At 35.9% G+C, this 18,351-nt stretch overlaps 3 protein-coding genes across 3 annotated transcripts; all 3 read right to left on the reverse strand.

Moving 5' to 3' along the window:
* Positions 1-679: 679 nt before the first annotated feature.
* LOC137936051 (ruBisCO large subunit-binding protein subunit beta, chloroplastic-like) lies at positions 680-5,505 on the reverse strand. The gene is made up of 15 exons (XM_068780569.1): positions 5,407-5,505; positions 4,433-4,667; positions 4,210-4,335; positions 3,982-4,119; positions 3,759-3,854; positions 3,394-3,636; positions 3,064-3,298; positions 2,750-2,919; positions 2,575-2,652; positions 2,419-2,490; positions 2,029-2,133; positions 1,827-1,919; positions 1,648-1,740; positions 1,073-1,196; positions 680-984 (listed from the first exon to the last, which is right to left on the reverse strand). Exons 2-15 carry the CDS (start codon positions 4,655-4,657, stop codon positions 971-973), a joined length of 1,812 nt encoding a protein of 603 aa, XP_068636670.1. The 5' UTR covers positions 4,658-4,667; positions 5,407-5,505; the 3' UTR covers positions 680-970.
* A 4,889-nt stretch (positions 5,506-10,394) lies between these two features.
* On the reverse strand, positions 10,395-12,815 carry LOC137937879 (pentatricopeptide repeat-containing protein At2g22070-like). The gene has a single exon (XM_068783062.1). The coding sequence runs from the start codon at positions 12,813-12,815 to the stop codon at positions 10,731-10,733; it is 2,085 nt and encodes a 694-aa protein (XP_068639163.1). The 3' UTR covers positions 10,395-10,730.
* Positions 12,816-14,102: 1,287 nt separating this feature from the next.
* On the reverse strand, positions 14,103-16,488 carry LOC137937666 (F-box/LRR-repeat protein 4-like). The gene has a single exon (XM_068782776.1). It carries the CDS (start codon positions 15,856-15,858, stop codon positions 14,773-14,775), a length of 1,086 nt encoding a protein of 361 aa, XP_068638877.1. The 5' UTR covers positions 15,859-16,488; the 3' UTR covers positions 14,103-14,772.
* Positions 16,489-18,351: the final 1,863 nt, after the last annotated feature.

An 18,351-nucleotide genomic window follows, 5' to 3' on the forward strand; every position in this document is an offset into this window, starting at 1 on the left:
TTGAATGTGGAAATTAGTATTCACCCAATACGTCCATTGATATCGAGGTTCAACAAGTTGTGCTTCCTGATTCAGTATTTCAAGAGATATCAGGAATTCCTTGTATTTGTTCACTAATCTTAATTCCTAGTAAAAGTACATGTATAGTTTTTTCAATCAAGAATGAACTGTTATGACTATGCCAAGCCTCCTAGCCTGTAAATGTTCTGCAATGCATCAGATATTATTTATACTTGACTAATACTGTTTTTTTCTACCTAGAGAACAATTAAGGGAAAGAGACACCACTTTGGCAGGAAAAGGTCTATGAATAGATCAGAGCTGTGATACCTGGTGCTGGTGTATGTCTCTCCACTATCATATATTACTACTGATGAACCCCGGTAATAAGCCCTTAGCGCATACACCCAATTTGAGGTGGAGGATGCTGCTTTTTTATCCCCAAGTAATTTTTTCATCATGTGTCACAGATGTGTCCTCGATCTTATTGCCGCCTAGTCAATCAATATGGAATGAGTGGGCTGAATGTAATGAACACGTTAATGTAATGAAAAGTTACTATGAAATTCACCTTGATGAAGTACTTCAACGTTAGTGCGAATGAATTACTTTTAAAGCACCCATGACTCGGTCGAGCCTCTTTAGGCCCGAATTGGCCCCGATACTAGCAGTACCAAACTGTAAAAAGAACAGATATATTTGCTTCGTGTTTTTAAAATTTCAATCAGTCTCAGGTTCCTCTTCAAGGATACATTTACTCTGTTGTCAGCAATCACCATGAGCTAAAAACTAATTTCAAGCCGATTTTGCCCTACGCTAACCTCTCAACTAAATAGGTCATGTAATCACCGAGTCCAAATCAAATTTACAATATCAATTTCCATGAAGCCGACCCATGCTGCTGACAGCTCCCTTAAACGCCAATTCAATCAAATGAAGAACTTTCTTTCAATTCAAAACTATCCGAGATCTAGTAACCATATCCTGCAGCCAAAGCACAAACATATGAGTAAACTCCGTTTTGCATCCCAATAGGTCTAAATGTTCTATCCAAATTCTGAGAATCGATCACCTGAGGCGTCCATCGGATTTCCTGCAGCAACCGGCTCAGGTTCTTTGATGTCAACTACCACAACATCAGATGTAAGGAAAGTTCTCGCCACAGATGCAGCATGTTCCAGGCAACATCTGACCACCTGTCATCAAAAACCACAAATGTGGGCAGATCCATCAAGTATTGTAATCGTATTCAACTTACCAAATGCAAATTGGGTGTTTCTTCACCCAACACAAGAAGATTAGCAAAACCACTCGTTCATCATCGTTGTCTATATAACTTTTACGTGCAAAATTATGTGCAGAACGCACAATCACGATTTGCTATGGTAGCCAAACCTATGTTTATTATAAGAGACTAATTGAGAGGGCCTTTTTGTTGCTTGTGCTTTATGGATCGATAGGAATCTGACCATGGAACCCTTCAAGATTTTCACACAGAAGACTAATGAAATGGAAATTAGCAGTTACCTACTTTACTAGCATACCGTTAATTGCTGTGGGATCTCAAAAGTATCTCATTAGCCACTTCCACTACTGAAGTACGCGCGAAAGGTAAAAGGTCTAGGAAATGGCAGTTGGCAACAGTACCTTAGTGGGGTCAATAATTCCAGCAGCCATCAGATCCTCGTACTTGCCCGTAGCAGCATTGTAACCATATTTGGGGTTGTCACTAGAAAGAACCTGAAGCATGCAAACATAATAGATTTAGAATCAGATCTCTTAGGAAAATTCTCCAAAACTTGCAGACGCTTGCAACAGAAGCTCACCTTTTCAGTGACAACGCTTCCATTAACACCAGCGTTTTTAGCTATTAACTTCAACGGATAGCTCAATGCCCGTTTAACAATATCAGCACCAACCTGTCATAAGCAATAGCAAAGACTCAACCTAGCTTTACCTACCAACAAATAATAATCCTAGATAGAAAATGATAAGCAACACGTAAAAAACAAACAAAGGAACTCGTACCTTTTGTTCATCGTTCTCAAGGGCATCCCTAATTGCACCAACTTTAGCTGCCAATCTGAGAAGTGTGCAGCCACCGCCTACAACAATACCTTCCTCCACTGCTGCCTGAAACCAACATAAAATTACAGTTTGCACGGTGAATTTAATTTCAACTACGAAATTACTTTACAAAAGAAACAATAAGACTTGTCCTTAAATATTGTTTTCTTCCTTCGATAATGTTTTCAATGCATGTACTCCTCTGAATCTAAACCCTCAGATTATGTTTTCAATGCATGTACTCTGAATCTAAACCCTCAGATTATGTTTTCAATGCATGTACTCCTCTGAAACCCTCAGGTTATGTTTTTAATGCATGGACTCCACTGAAACTAAACCCTCAAGAAATACCTTTGTTGCATTGAGTGCGTCCTCAACTCTCAGTTTCTTCTCTTTCAACTCTGTCTCTGTTTGTGCTCCTACCTGCCAAATTGCCAGCAATATTGGTCAATTTTCCCCCAAAGAACAAAACTGTAACAAGTCCGTGCTGCTTAATGAAGTACGTACCTGAATGACAGCAACACCTCCAGATAGTTTGGCAATTCTTTCATTGAGCTTCTCTCTTTCATACTCCTGCTCAGCAGCCTATGAAAGACATCACAAAATTGGATACCAATGAAGAAAATGCAGCAGCAGAAAGGGTTTAAGAAACAAAGGAGACAAAACTGAAACCAACTCGTACCTCAATCAAATTTCTGATTTGGGCCACCCGCTTATTTACGACTTCTTGTGTACTTCCATCACCAACAATAGTGGTTGCATCCTTGGTGAGCACCACTTTGGCAGCATGGCCAAGGACCTCCTTGTCAGCTTTATCAAGAGACAGACCAACTTCATCTCTTATTACAGTGGCTACAAGGAAAGTTGCATCAATCATAAGCCACTATCACAGAATAAGAGACAGGGACCTAATAAGCTGGGAGAACAATGCATGAGTCTTTTTTTTTTTTCTTTTTGACTGTCAGAGAAATTAGTCAACTAGCAGGTCCGTCATACCTCCAGTCAAAATAGCAATATCATCCAAGTATTGACTCTTTCTTTCACCAAATCCTGGTGCTTTAAGTGCAGCAATCTTCAATGCACCTCTAAGCTTGTTCACAACAAGGGTTGCAAGAGCTTCTTGTTCGATATCCTCAGCAATTATCAGTATTGGATATCCTCCCCTAATAGCATCTTCCAAAACATTGATCAAATCTCTGGCATTAGTGATCTTCTTATCCACAAGAAGCAACTGCAGATATGATCCCCATCCATCAGCAACTTACTAAAAAACCAGACTTCCAGGTAAAGTTAACAATTAAAAAATATACTACTAGAGCTGCAAACCTTGCAGTTCTCATATTCAACGGCCATCTTTTCACTATCAGTGACAAAGTAAGGAGAGATATAACCCCGGTCAAACTGCATTCCCTCTACAACATAGAGGCTATTCTCAGCACTTTTTCCTTCTTCAAGTGTCACCACACCCTTCCTTCCCACTTTACTCATGGCTTCAGCTATCATGTTTCCTATCTCATAGTCGTTTCCAGCACTGACAGCTGCAACATCTGCCAGTTCACTGTCCTCAACCTGCAGTAGCATTTGTAGAAACGACAATAATGTAGTAGTTTTAAACCAAAACACAACAAATTTCAGGCCTTTAAAGGTGATACAATTGTTAAAAATAAATCCCATGGAAGCAAGTCTATAACCTCTTTGGACATTTTCTTCAGCTCCTCCACTAGAGCTTTGGTGGTCTTCTCAATACCCCGGGTAATTTGAACAGGGTTCGCACCAGCTGCTACTACCTGAATTGAAACATTACCACAGTCAAACAGCACTAACCATTATTAGTACAACATGTCCATCATTATCCCACAATGAACACTACACCTGTTTTAAAGGAGATGACCCTATAAGAAAATTCGTACAGACCTTAACACCTTCAGCGATTAGTCCTTGGGCAAGAACAACAGAAGTTGTAGTACCATCACCGGCCAAGTCATTCGTCTTTGCTGCAGCCTGTCTAACCAATTTAGCACCAATATTCTCCACAGGGTCCTCCAACTCTACCTGAAAGAAATCATAACATTGAATTTGCTTTTGGACCAGTTCACACATTTTAATCCAATTCAAACTTGTTTGAGTCATTCAAAAGCTCACCTCCTTAGCAACAGTCACGCCATCATTAACAATTTTAGGGGAACCATACTTACTCTCTAAGACAACATTCCTTCCCTTGGGGCCAAGAGTCACACCAACAAGGTCTGCAAGCTTGTTGACTCCAGTCTAACACACAACGAACAGAGATAATCAGGGATAACAGATTACATACATAAATCACAAGAAATACACCATGTACGGCAAACCCAGTCAGAAAACCCACTTGAAGCTTCTTAATAGCAGAGCCGTCCTTGTTAAAATGCAACTCTTTGGCCATTGCTCTTATCTTTGGGGAACATCTTTTCTGCAAATGTAATTGCTGCCTCCGGCCACCAAAAGAACTTGAAGAAATTGAAGCCAGAGACGAGAGTTTATCTGAAGAAAGTGACAGCTTCTTATCTACTGCAAGGCTGCTAGGCGCCGCCAAAGAGCCGACTGTGGATGCCATGTCTGCAGATCTGAAAATGAGAGCATATATTAATACCAAAGCATAATCGCGGAGGCCTAGCCGCAAAAGCTGCCACCACATATATATGTAGCCTAAGAATTCATATCCACGGGTAAGTATAACTAAGACAAAATTAAAATTCTTTTAGATAACAAATAAAAGTCTTATCGAGATTTTGATGCTCCTCTAAACTTATAGATGAACTATAAAACATATCGTTTATCTACCAGCAAAACTTCGCAAAAATCTATGTATCGTCAAGAAGCAATAATCATCAGGCACGGAAGCGAACCACCACGAGCTCTATTACGTCAAACCAAACCAAAAATTTCCATAGGTAAGCTAACAAACAAAGACAGGTTTAGAAACAGAAAATAGAAACACCAGAGCGCGAAGATGAGGATGCATATCTGATACTCAGCTCCCTGTATACTTGAAGAAGCGTCATTCTTCGACAACAGAGGAGGTCACCGTTATCGCACTTCAAATACCGAGTATCAAAGAGAGAAGAACACATGATTATAAATAAAAACTTAAAACGATACCACAGCAATAACAAATTTCATAATAGAAAGAAAAAAGCACAAGTCTACTCCATGCCAGTACAACATCGAACAAAAGTAAACGATACCTACATCACAGGACAGAACAAAAATCCATTCAAATCTCAATCCTGGAACTTCCATTCAACCTTTCCATTATACCACTGGCTCACAATAGAAAAGGAATCGATTTCATGAAAAAAGTACCTGAGAAGGGCAAGGGAGTGCAAAGGCTTTGGGTGTCGATCAGTCGGATAAGGTCTGCTCACAGTGAGCGTTAGACTCCAGCAGGTCGGAAGGCGGAAGCAGCATCGGTTTTATAAAAGCAGGGTTTCTCTACTTGAAGCTTCCGTAGAATCTTGGCCGTAGGACTCCAATCGGAAATGGTCCCAAGCCCCACGGCGAGGCAGGAACAATCTAGAAGCGAGTGGACGTGTTCTAGAATGTAGGACAGGAAGAATAAATAAATAAAATTACAAATACAGGAAACCATGTGAATAACGTTTAGACCAGGCTTTCCCTCTGCATGGGACCAAACGGTAGGGGTCAAGGTTATTCAAATTATGGTGCAATATCTAGGATTTCTTCCATTTGTTCGAGTGGCATTTTTCGCACACTTGCCTTCACCATCTGAACCTCATCTTCATCAAGGAATAACCAGGAACTTTCAAGTTACTTTGTTGAAGACCTTCTCAATGTCGATTTTTACAAGCACCCTTAGAGGCTTTCTTTGTATGGATCAATTCATGGCTGCCATTGTAGTGTCTAGAGTTTAACAGCTCAAGATGAAAGTATGCTTTGGCATGGGTGAACAATAGAAGGGAGGACCTTATTCTGCCTAGTAGCAAAAACTAGCAATGATCTTTAGGAGGCTAATGGAGCTGAAATCTAAAGGGGCATCCACATCTTGCTATAGGAATTTTCAGCCAGCCTTGTAGACTTGGCTGTGAAGCCATCGAGATCCAAGACTTTATATGGTGGGAGGGATAAAATGACCCACTCAATCTCCTATGTAGAAAAAGGGGCCTCGAGGAGGGAATTTTGAGCTTCGAAAATCCGACTAAAAAGGGAGAAGATGAATGGTTTGGAAAGTTATTCTCTTTGTAGGAATGTGCAAAAGAACTCACTGTTTCGTTAGTAATATCATATTGATATTTAGGCTGTGTTTGGAACACAAAAAGTGGAAAGAAAATAAAATAAAGATAAAATAAAATAAAATAAAAGATGTTTATTTTCTCTTGTTTTGATGCCAATGGAAAATGAGAGAGAAATATAATTTCTTTTGTTTGGATACAAATGAATAATGAAAAAAATAGGAATATTTAAACTTTTTTTTTATTAAGATTTTCTCTCAAATTTCCTTTTCTTTTCTTTTCTTTTCTTTTCTCCCCCAATTTCATCACTTTGTGAGGGAAATTTTATTAACTAAGAGATAAAGTTATTTTCACTCAATGATTCTTTGCTGCCAAATAACAAAAAATAATTTTTTTTCTCTTTTATTTTATTTTGTGTGTGTTCCAAACATGCCCTTAAGGGAAGATAACGAGAAAACTTGGGCTAGGGTATGCAACTCAGCAATCCGATTATGGTCTTGAATCTCTAAGAGGAGTAGAGACTAACGATCTACAAGGTTATGTGAGTTCTTGCCAACCAATGGTCTCTATAAGAAATGTGATTTTTTGTAATAATTATTTTGTAATGATATAAATAATAGGAGTTGTTGTTGCAAATATGACACTATTTCTAACGATCATGAAAGTTGTTACAAAAAAGTAAATAATTTACAATTACTATAAAAACTTATCACAAAATGTATTTTTCGTGACGATAGAATTATTATTACAAAATATCTTCTATCTTGTAACAATCATTACAATTTTTACTAAAAAATAAATATTTTGTATCACACTATCCTCGCAAGATGTTCTATTTTTTGTGACATTAGGTTTTGTTGTCACAAAAGAGTACTTTTTTCTGAGAATTTATTTGTTGTTACACATAATTAAATATTAGGTGACAATATTTTTTTTTTGAAAAAAATTATAACGTGATGACTTAGTAATTGTCACAAAAAAAAATAATATAATTCTAAAAATATTAGACATTATAACGAAATAAATATTTATTTCCAAAAGTTCAAGGGTGATAGATAAAGATCACCCAAGTGAAGTACTATTACTGTGTTTCAAATTATATTTTTTTATAATTTTAATTTTGTATCTAATTTAATTTTGTTGTTGATATATATACACGCAGTTATATTATTTTAATAAATAAACAATATTATAATGTGAAGCTATATTAACCATAAATTTTAATTTATTAATCTAAATAATATAATTATGAATAAACTTTTCTTGTTCTATCGCACAAGGGCTCGATGCTCATGGATCATGATCTTGATTTGCCAAAGTTTCGAACGATATGTAAAAATACCTAAGGGGGTGTCAATGTGTTTTGAATTTTATAGTTAATACTATAATTCTTTGTCGTGCTAAATTAATGAATTATATATATATATATATATATATATATATATATATATATATATATATATATTACACATATAAATTTATAGAATAAAGTATTTTAGAATATGAATTAAATTCCAAAGTCATTGTAATTATCAAAGAATAATATTAATTAATTAATGAACATATATTAGTAACTATTATACATTTATTATATTTTTACTTTTTTCACAATATTATTAAACATCTATGATAATGAGGAACTTATTTTCATTCAATTAGTGTATAAAAATTACTATTAAGTAAATAATCAAACTTTAATATTATGTAATAATTAATTAACTATATGTATAAAAAATATTTATAAAATAACTAAAATAAAATTTATATTAACCTAAATGTTATTTTAAAATAAAAAATAAAAAATATATTTTAAAAGATGATCAGGTCAATTAGTTAAAATTGTCGGTGCAAGAACAACTTAATAAATGAAAACAAGACATGACAAACCAAATAGAAGAATAACTTGATAAACAAAAGCAAGGGATTGACAAATCAAATGGAGTTTGTCAAACAAATAATGATGAAAATAATGTCTCAGTACAGCCCAGGAAAGGGGACTCTTCTCGACTATTGGACTTTTTTTATTAGTTTATTTTACTATAATGTCACATACAATTGTTAGTTAATGGACTGAAGAATTGCATTTTTTTATTCATTAAAAAATATGAATATTTTGTAACAATCTATGTTACAAAATATGTATCTTTTGAAGTAATAATTATCATTACAATTAATCTATAATTTTCAACAACTTTTTATCTTGCAAAATATGTATCTTTTGTTGTAGTTTTTTCTATTGCAATTTTTTTTTGTAACTATATTTTTTTTAAAATTAATATTTTCTTGATCAAATTACTTGTTGTTACAAAATGTGAGTTTTATGTTGCATCCTGAAAGTATTTTTTTTTTAAATCATTCAAGCTCTTACAAAAAGAAATATATTTTATAACAACTATTGTTATTACAAAGTTTAAGTTTTATTTTTGTGATAACATTTATTGTTATTAAAAAATATATATTTATAATGATAACATAGAGCTTTATTTTATTTTATTTTATTTTAATGATTTATTGTTATTACAAAATATATATTTTAATGATAACATAGATTGCCAAAACTAGAAAACCTCTAACAAATAATACAAATAATACAAAAAAAAATCAAACTTACAATATTTATAATGGAGAACCTTTCTCCAAGTGAGATCCAAGCCTCCAAGACTTTAAGCACGAGATACAATTTGTTTGAAGTTTGATGGAATTATATATGCAAGGAATTTTTGGGAAAAGAAGATGGATTTTAGAAAATGCAACTTTTTTTTTATCTCAAAAAGGTTAAAATAGAAATTGAAGCACAAACTAATTTTGCAGAGTTTTTATATGCCAAATGTAAAGTCAATGAATATTGTAAAAGAGGAGATTTGATCGATCATGTTTTATGTCCCTTATAGGCATGAATCTGTTTGATCGATCAAAATTGCATGTATGATTGATCATGCTTTATTGGACTAGGTATGATCAATCAATCTAGTGGGGATGATTGATCATGTTTTATAAACATTCTAGCACAACTTTGGGTGAATTGATCAATCCTACTTGGTTGATTGATCATGCTTTGTATTGTTTATCAATTTGCACTCTAGATGATTAATCATTACTAGTAGTATGAACAATTATGCCAATAGCCAATTTTCTGAAGTAGGCTTTTAAATTGATCTTAAGGGTTTCTAACAAGTTGAAAATATTAATATGTATCGACTAAACACGCTTTTGAAAATATTTGATGCTTTAAAGCTCCATAACATAAATGCGCTTAAAATTGAAGTTTGGTTGACTATCTACTTATATGCTAGAGTTCTTGAGATATTTTATTTACTTTGACTCTAGTCTTTAAATCTTTATTCTTCTTATTTTTGTAAAAAAAATTCTTAGCAATAATCTTCAATGTGTTTTTGTTTCGAGTCTTAACTTGGTTACTTGATTGATCGTTCTTTTGTCCTGAGTTTTCACCAAATACTTCGTAATATATGTCTTAGAAGACACGTGTCTAAAATAAACCGACAACACTATTAGTAGTACATTTTCAAGCTATCCAATTTTATTATCATCAAAATAATATAGATCAACTTGATTATACCATTTGATCTAACACCACTAATATTCAAAACATAATGGGTTGAGCCCCAAGAGGCTTAGAGATAGTGGCAGAAATATAGTGATAGTATGATTGAAGATAAGTCAAGGGGTACAATTTGGTTGATGAGGGTAACACATTAGCTTCTTTTGGTTCATAAATATAATAGATAATGATGCAAAAGCTATAACTGCTTCGTTGCTATTTAGACGTCCAAAATACCCAAACACTTCAACCTTAAGCAGCTTCTAAATCAAAAGCATCAGTTCTAAACGCAAAACCAGGATATCTCTACCAACTACATGGAAAAATTGTTAATCATAGCCATTGTAAAACTCATCCCAAAAGTCTCTGTTTGGCTTCAATAGCATCTGTTAGCTGACAGGATTGCAGTGACACTGTGAGCTACTTTTCATCAACAATGTTACAGAAACAATGCGGTATTCATTGAGATAAAGAATTAAAGAATCGGTAGAAAACTTACATACATCAGATAGTTTACTAGGTATTTCAATATTTTTCCTGGTTAAAATTTTCAAGAATAAACATGTTGAGGTATTGTACGAGCTGGATATTCCAGCTTCACCGATGGAGTCTGAATTCTCTTAGTTTACTGGCAGAGGACAAATCAGCATGCTTGGACAGTGGGGCCACGACTCTAGGAATCCACATTAATACTTAGTGCTCCTGAAGCACATTGCAGAGACATGCAGTTAAAAGGGTGTGCCTGAATCGACCTTCACCTTGGCCATAAGAAAGTCAGAATCTTGTTTTGGGACGTTCAGTAAAGTTCTCCAAGCGGTTGTTATTAATCTCTCATGTATGTTATGGATCCACAACTGTAAGTCCATGCCCTATTAACATCACCAGTAATCCTTGCAGGAGCACTGACCTTTAACAAAATGATGATACCGATTTGAATCTCTCAGTATAATATACCGATCTGTAGCTTTAGATACAAACTTCATGAACAGATGGCAGTCTCCACAAACACGTATATTCTTCACAATTCTTAAAGGTATATTTTGAGGCTTGCTGATCAGCCCATATGCAAGAGCAAGCTTCTCACTGTGATAGTAAATAGACTCAACTTTCTCCTTCTCACCCACATCATGCAGGACAAGGTTTGTATCAGGAACATATCCCTCCTCCCCAAGCTTCACCATCAAACTGCTCAGTTTCTCATAAATCTTCTTGGTCTGTGGATGACTTCTATCATCTGATAAAAATTTGTGGACCTTGTTGTTGATCTCGATCCAACTGTATGCTGCAAATTTTCTGACATTCCTTTCTTTCATAAGCGACCTCATTGATGCAACATCTTCCCACCGTCCACAAGCAGCATACATGTTTGACAGCATTATATAGGGTCCTGAATCCAGTGGATCTAATTGAAAAAGCTGCCTTGCTGCCATCTCTGCATGCTCAATATCACCATTCATTCTACATACAGACAGGAAAGTTGACCAAATTAAGTAATTGGGTTCAATCTGCATGTTTTTAATCAAATCAACCACTTCATTCATATTCTTTGAGCGGCCAAGGAGATTAATCATGCATGCGTAATGATCTGCACTTGGTGTCAGTCCATGCTGTTCCCTTATAGAATGGAAATACTTCCTCCCTTGCTCAATGAAGGAAGCATGGCAACATGCAGAAAGGACACCAACAAAGGTAATGTTATCGGGATTCAAGTTCTCCTTTAACATCCTCTCATAAAGAATCAAAGCATCTGTAGCCATTCCATTCTGTGCATAACCAATTATCATGGAATTCCAGGAGATGACATTTGGGGATTCCATATTGGTAAAAATGACCCAAGAATCTCTAACTTGTCCACATTTAGAATACATATCCACAAGTGCAGTTGAGACAAGAAGATCACCCTCAGTTCCAATAAGAATTGCTTTCCCATGAATGGCTTTTCCATGATCTGTAGAAGCTAATCCAGCACATGCACTAATCACACTTGACAAGGTGCAGCTGTCTGGTCTAATGCCTTCCAACAGCATCTCACCAAACAACTGTAGAGCGTCCTCATCTCTTCCTCTCTGTGCAAGTCCAACAATCATTGTGGTCCATGCAACTACATCTCTCTCTTTTATCTCCCTGAAAATGTTTTGTGCTTCTTCAATGTGTCCAACATGAATATACACACGGAGGATACTAGAAAGAGTAACCAAATCAGGTGTAATGCCCAAACAACACATTTTAGAAAACAAATCCAAACATTTATCAGGTTTACCATTCCTTAGATAACCTGCAATCATTGAATTCCAGGAAACCACATTTCTATCAATCATCTCGTTAAACACTCTTTGAGCTTGATCAATATCACCACATTTTGCGTACATATCGATCAGTGCATTGCAGACAAACAAATTTGACTTTGAACTACCAGTAAGAATCCATCCGTGGACCTCCTTCCCACTTCTCAAATCCATTAAATGTGAACATACATTCAAAACGCTCACATGGGTATACTCTGTGGGTGCAATTCGTTCCCTTCTCATCTGGATAAAATATTTTAAAGCATCTTCGGAGAAACCTTTAGTCACTAAAGCAGAAATTAATATATTAAAAGACACAGAATCAGGAGACACTATCTGACTAAAGAGTGTCCGAGCTTCTTCGACGAGACCCACCTTCGAGTACGCCGTGAGCATGGCATTATAAGACAAAACATCTCGTACGGGCATATTATCAAACAATTGACGGGCATAAGAGATCTTGTTGCATTTGCCGTATACGTGTAGGAGGCGGTTGTGCAGGCTCGTGGTGGTGGGTTGAAAGAAGTAAAGGTCCATGTGAGATTGAAGCCTCTTAGCTTGTTCTACGTCACTGCACTGAATGCATTCGGAGATGAGGCTATAATAGGTTTTGCTACATGCAGGGCCCCGGGCGTATAGCAAGTCGACGGCTTCACGAAGCTTTTGCCTCGCTTTCATGTCGTCTGACTCTCTGTTATTAAAATTCGCTGAGACCGCCAAGCTGCCGTTGTGATGGTCCTAATTCCTAGCCGTTATTTTCATGAACCATCAGCTTGCCGAAAACATAGACATTCATGAGCCATCGATGGATTTCACAGAATGTTTAAGTTAGCCCGCGTTTCCGCGCGATGCGTGTGAAAGTTAATGTATTACCAAATATACGATGGACGTTGGTTGGGTCAAGTTAGGTTTTTAAATACTCAACTCGACCCCGAATAACTTAAACCTTTGAACCCGACCTTACAAATACCCAAAAAGTAGAAAACTGACTTTGACGCACCTTGATTATTTTTCCCTAAACCCTATTCTTGTCTAGAAACCCAAACCTGACTTCTAAATCCGGCATTGAAATAAAGGAAGAGTTAAAAAGCCAACCCAAACTCGACTCCACTTCCTTTTTCCTCAATCTCGTTGTTGCCCCGTCCAATTGGGTCAATTTTTCAAACACCCAACTCAACCCCAATCAAGAGTTGGAAATAAAATTTGATCTCCCCTGTTATTTAATATATAGATACAAGCAATAACACACACAAACTTGCAAAGCACAATAGCTGCCAATAAATTCTATTGTTTTTCAATTGAAATCTGTGCAATGCACATTATGTATATAGGGGTAGACACCAGGTGGGCTTATTGATGACTTGGGGTTGCCATAAATCCTGGAAAACACCATTTTGACTCCATTGCTAATGCTCTCTATTTTGGCCATCCAACATACCAATTCGCCAAAATCCGCTATGTCGGTTGTGCTGCATCTGTCTACGGTGGTACTGCCACATATATCATTCTCCCACAACAATAATACAAACGTCCTGGTTGCATTACCTTCCGCACCGGTTGAGAAGAGACTTACCAAATAGATGCGCTCGATATTTTTCGGTGCCGAAAATGCATCACAAGAAATAGAGAAAAAAAAAAACAAATAACTAACAGATGAAGAAATATATGTGAGTATATACTGTTGAGAGATCAAAAGAAATTAAAAAGGGGATAAATGAGAATAACCAGAGAGCACAAAGGGCGAGCTAACATCGCAAGTCTTTTTTATCAAACAAAATTTATGTTTCTATTTTTGTCTTTCACATCCTCCGAAGAAAGAATTTTAATCATCTTTATTTATCTGTTTCATCTATATTAACGCAAAATCTTATGTGAGAGATGTGGCTCAAACTGTTATCTCTTTACCACTCATATGTTTTTCTAAAAAAACAGCTTTAGATTAACACCAATTTTGAGAAGGTGAATACTACCACTCTTATTTCTGTAACTAAAACAGAGTTCTAAGCCTGTTAGGAAAATGAACATATTCTTCTTTTGCTGAGATACAGTTCTAATCCATAAGAAGTAACTGAATTTGGAACCCAAGACCTCCACTCCATCTATTGAAACAATATTATCTATAGTCTTGACTATTAACCAAAGAAATGCAAGGAGACTACTGATGGAAATAAAAAGTGAAAAAAGTTGAAAATGGAGAGTTGATATCCAAAGAGAGGAATACACCAATAAAGAAGAGAAACCTAAGAGCTAGGCCAGGCAATGCTCTCCCTAGATGTTATCCAGGCAAGGATTAAAAAAAAAAACTGATAAATAGGCAAAAAATTCCACGTCTGTACACACTATAACATCTAAAAAACGCTGATGATAACATCTCAGACTACACAACGCTTTCCCTACCAGATCAATTTGTCTCCTAAGCTCTAATACCACTTAACATAAAACAGAAGTAATTAAAGAACTCTTGGCACAAGGACTAAAAAGCCCAGTGATGTAATCTTATTGCGAATTCAACATTATTGTTTCACCGCTAAGCTCCAATACCACTTAACATGAAACAGAAGTAATTAAAGAATTCTTGACACCAGGACCAAAAAGCCCAGTGATGTAAGCTTATTGCCAATTCAACATTATTGTTTCACCGCCACTCTATCCTACATAATCTGCTAAGCCTTTGTTGCACTGAAATGGGCATCCACCCTCTCAGCCCTCCATCCAACCTAACATGCTTCAGATTCCGACATTCAAGTATTGTCTGTTCAATGTCACCACAAGAAACACTGTAACAAGAAGCCAATTTAAGCACCTCCAGTGAATCATGATTTGCAAAGGATCTAATCCCTGTCCCAGTAATATCACATCCAGTAACATCCAAAGAAACCAATTTCTTACAATTCTGAGCAATGGCAAGCAGGGTGACATCTGAAATATTGAACAGCCATGACAAGTTTAATCTCCTAAGACAACGGATAGAAGCAATTGCTACACCACAAATGTCAGTGACTTTAGGCCCACACTCAGCTAAGTTCAATTCTTCTATGCATGACATGTGTTGCAAAAGTGAAACACCAGAATCAGTTATCTGATCACATTCAGAAACATCCAATACTTTCAAGGTTCTTGAAGAAGATCCAATTGCTAAGGAGATCAATCCCCTAGTTGTAACCAAATAGCAACCATGAAGGTTCAAAGCCTGCAAAGAATTTGCAGCCGCAATTGCTTCAAGGGCTTGGTCAGTAATTCTATCACACCATGACAGATCCATGATGGTCAAATTTTGAGAGAACTTTATGAGAGCAATAACGCCTATATCTCCAATTCCCTTCCTTCTTCTCAAAGCAACACTGGTCAAATTGGGACACTTCATGGCAACTGCACACAGACCATCATCACCAATATCATCTGAACCAAGTCCTTCAAATTCGTCCATAACTCTCTCTGCTTGCTTAACACTCAAATTAAGAACTTTAATATTATGGCATGTTTTTGCAACGAAGTCAAGATCAGCATCAGTAATTCCTCTTCCTGCATGAAAGGTCACCAGATTTGGGAATCTTGGTAAGAAGTTACGGAGGGATTCAGGCTCTAACACACGCAAGGAGGAGCGCGAGAGGCCCTCAATCCTCAACCAGTTCTTGCAGACTTGAGAGCAGGATTTCCGGTCTTGCTCTGAGCTAACATTTTTCAGCACCAACCCCAATTCATCACGTCCAAGTTTTTCCATAAATGCAAATTGTCCAATCCGTTTTTTTCCCTCTTCGTGACCACAAGGACTCTACACTAGTTAGTAATGCACTTTTGCAACATGAGCCACGATCAATATACCCAAACGGTTCCCTGTAACAAACTAATATAAATTCACAACTTTGTGAACGACCTATATCTCACCAAACTTTCTAATTGGGCGTCAAAGAACTCCGCGGCTAAGTTAAGCAATTAGCAAATAGAGATGCTGAATTAGTTAATCGATAAAGAAATTTCAGTCAACAACTGACATTCCTTAAATCAGCAGCAGTTACAATCGATGGTCAAACAAAGAGATGCGGAGATTCTCAGGATCGTACCGGGAATCCGCTTCAAATCGATTTTCGAATTTCGATCACTTACGGCAACCACAAAGGTGAGATTCGTTCGACAGGAACAAATAAAGAGTGCCAAAAGAGAACCAGAAGTAAGGATTCACTTGCGATAAAGAATATAATCTTCTTGAACCTAGATGTTCTATCAGCGAAGTTTAGGAGAAGGTGGAAAACAGGAAGGAAAGATGCAGATGGTAAATCAGGCGTGTGTTTGTGAAGAAATTAAAGGGTAAAGGAGGATAACGGTAAATCAGGGTCTTAGATACGAAGGTCAATAAGGGTAACGCGGAGGGTGAGGGGGCGAGTCAGGGGAGCAACGCCAAATGAAATGGAAAGAGGTAGGGTTACATTTTATAATAAACCTAAACAAACATAGTTACTTTTATAATAAGTAATTTAATATAATATTAGAATATTTTAATATAATAATTAATTAAATAAGATATTTCATTAATAAATTAAGTGAATACTGTTTAGTTTAATTATAAAAAAATAAATAACTTACACTAAAATGTATACTTTTATAATGTCCTGATTAATAGATCAAATGATTAATTTAACAATATTTTAATTATTACTCTTAAATTACTAATTTAATATAATAATAACAATAATAGATATAATAAATAAATATTTTATAATATTAAAATATATTTTAAAATAATATAAAATAATAATATAATTTCGTAAAAATAAAAAATATCACGTTAATTAATTATAAATTTAAAATAATTAAAAAATACTTGACCAAATACTTACTTTAAAATTATCACTCTTAATTCACTTATTTAATATAGTAAAAATAATAATAGATATAATAAATAATTAAATATATTATTTTATTAATCACATGAGATAGATTTTAATATAGTATAAACTCTAAGCCCTTTTAACCCAAACCCAAACTAAAACCCTAAACCCTTACCCCTTGAAAACTCCAACTCTAAGCACATAAAAATGGAGAAATCAAAGCCGAAAATGGGGAAAATAAGTAGAAGTTAGGGCAATCAAACCCTAAATAGAGAAATCGACACTAAAATGGGGAAATTGAAAGAAAATTGAGACGAGAGAGGTGAGAGAGGCAAGAGGGGGGAAACAAAGGGCGAAAGAGAGGTCCAAGAGATTGTTCCAAGATGCAAAAGATTGTTCCAAGATGCAAAGAGACCACCGAAGGCGAGAGGGCCAAGAGACACATAGAGGAAGAAAGGAAAGCATGCGAGGCACAACTTCACTTGAACACGTGTGAGTGAAATGAGATGAATTAGGAATTCGGTGAGAATACTGATTCACCCAATTTACTCAGGAATGGGTTCAAGTGAATGAATTGGTTCATCTACTTGAATTTATATCTGAGTACGGCGCTACGACAAGTGATATTGTAAATATATATATATATATATATATATATTTTTTTTTTTTTGTTTACAAGTGTATTTAAGTACATGTTGATGACAGTCTTTGATGGTGACACCAGGATTGCAAATCATGATTATATATGGGAATGCAAGTCAGCGCTATATTTTTTTAAATGATCCAAATGAACCTGACAAAGCAAATAATTAACAAATGAAGATTGAAGTAAAGGTGCTTCAAATCAAGATCGTTCATTCATAAAACCCACAGAAGAAACGCTTCTGATTACTGTTGAAACCATTGAAAAACCTCCAAAAGAGTGTGGGCCAGTGCAAGAGACAACCATCTGCGTGTCATGTTAATGATTGGCATCCAGAGAGGAATCAGAAAGATTCACTCGCTTCAGGCCGAGGGCCCCAACACGCTTTCTTTATTCCCACTGCTACGCGTTGGCATGTTCTTCTTCAATCAAGTCTACTATCCAAATCATACGTACAGCTAGTCTTTGTCTCTACAGCTCAAGCGCATAAAAGTCGTTTGGCCTTGACTCCCATTAAACAAACAACCTCTCAGTGGGATCTCTAAACCATACGCTTTTAATCTGTATTCGAAGCTTTGGGTTCTGACACTTTTAATCCTTGGAAGGTTTTCCTCTTCATCAATTTTTATAAAATCGCGTTTTCTGATGTCTGGTACCTGGAAGAGTCGAGAGACTGCGTCTGTTTCTTACCTTGAAACTCTTAAATGGCGCATCGGTTTCCGTATCCATTCGAACTGAACCCGTT

This window comes from Aristolochia californica, unplaced genomic scaffold, assembly GCF_029961685.1.
Source record: "Aristolochia californica isolate CCGP_79_NKW_82.1479 unplaced genomic scaffold, dmAriCali1.0.hap1 SCAF_7, whole genome shotgun sequence".
In the NCBI taxonomy this organism is placed as follows: Eukaryota; Viridiplantae; Streptophyta; class Magnoliopsida; order Piperales; family Aristolochiaceae; genus Aristolochia; species Aristolochia californica.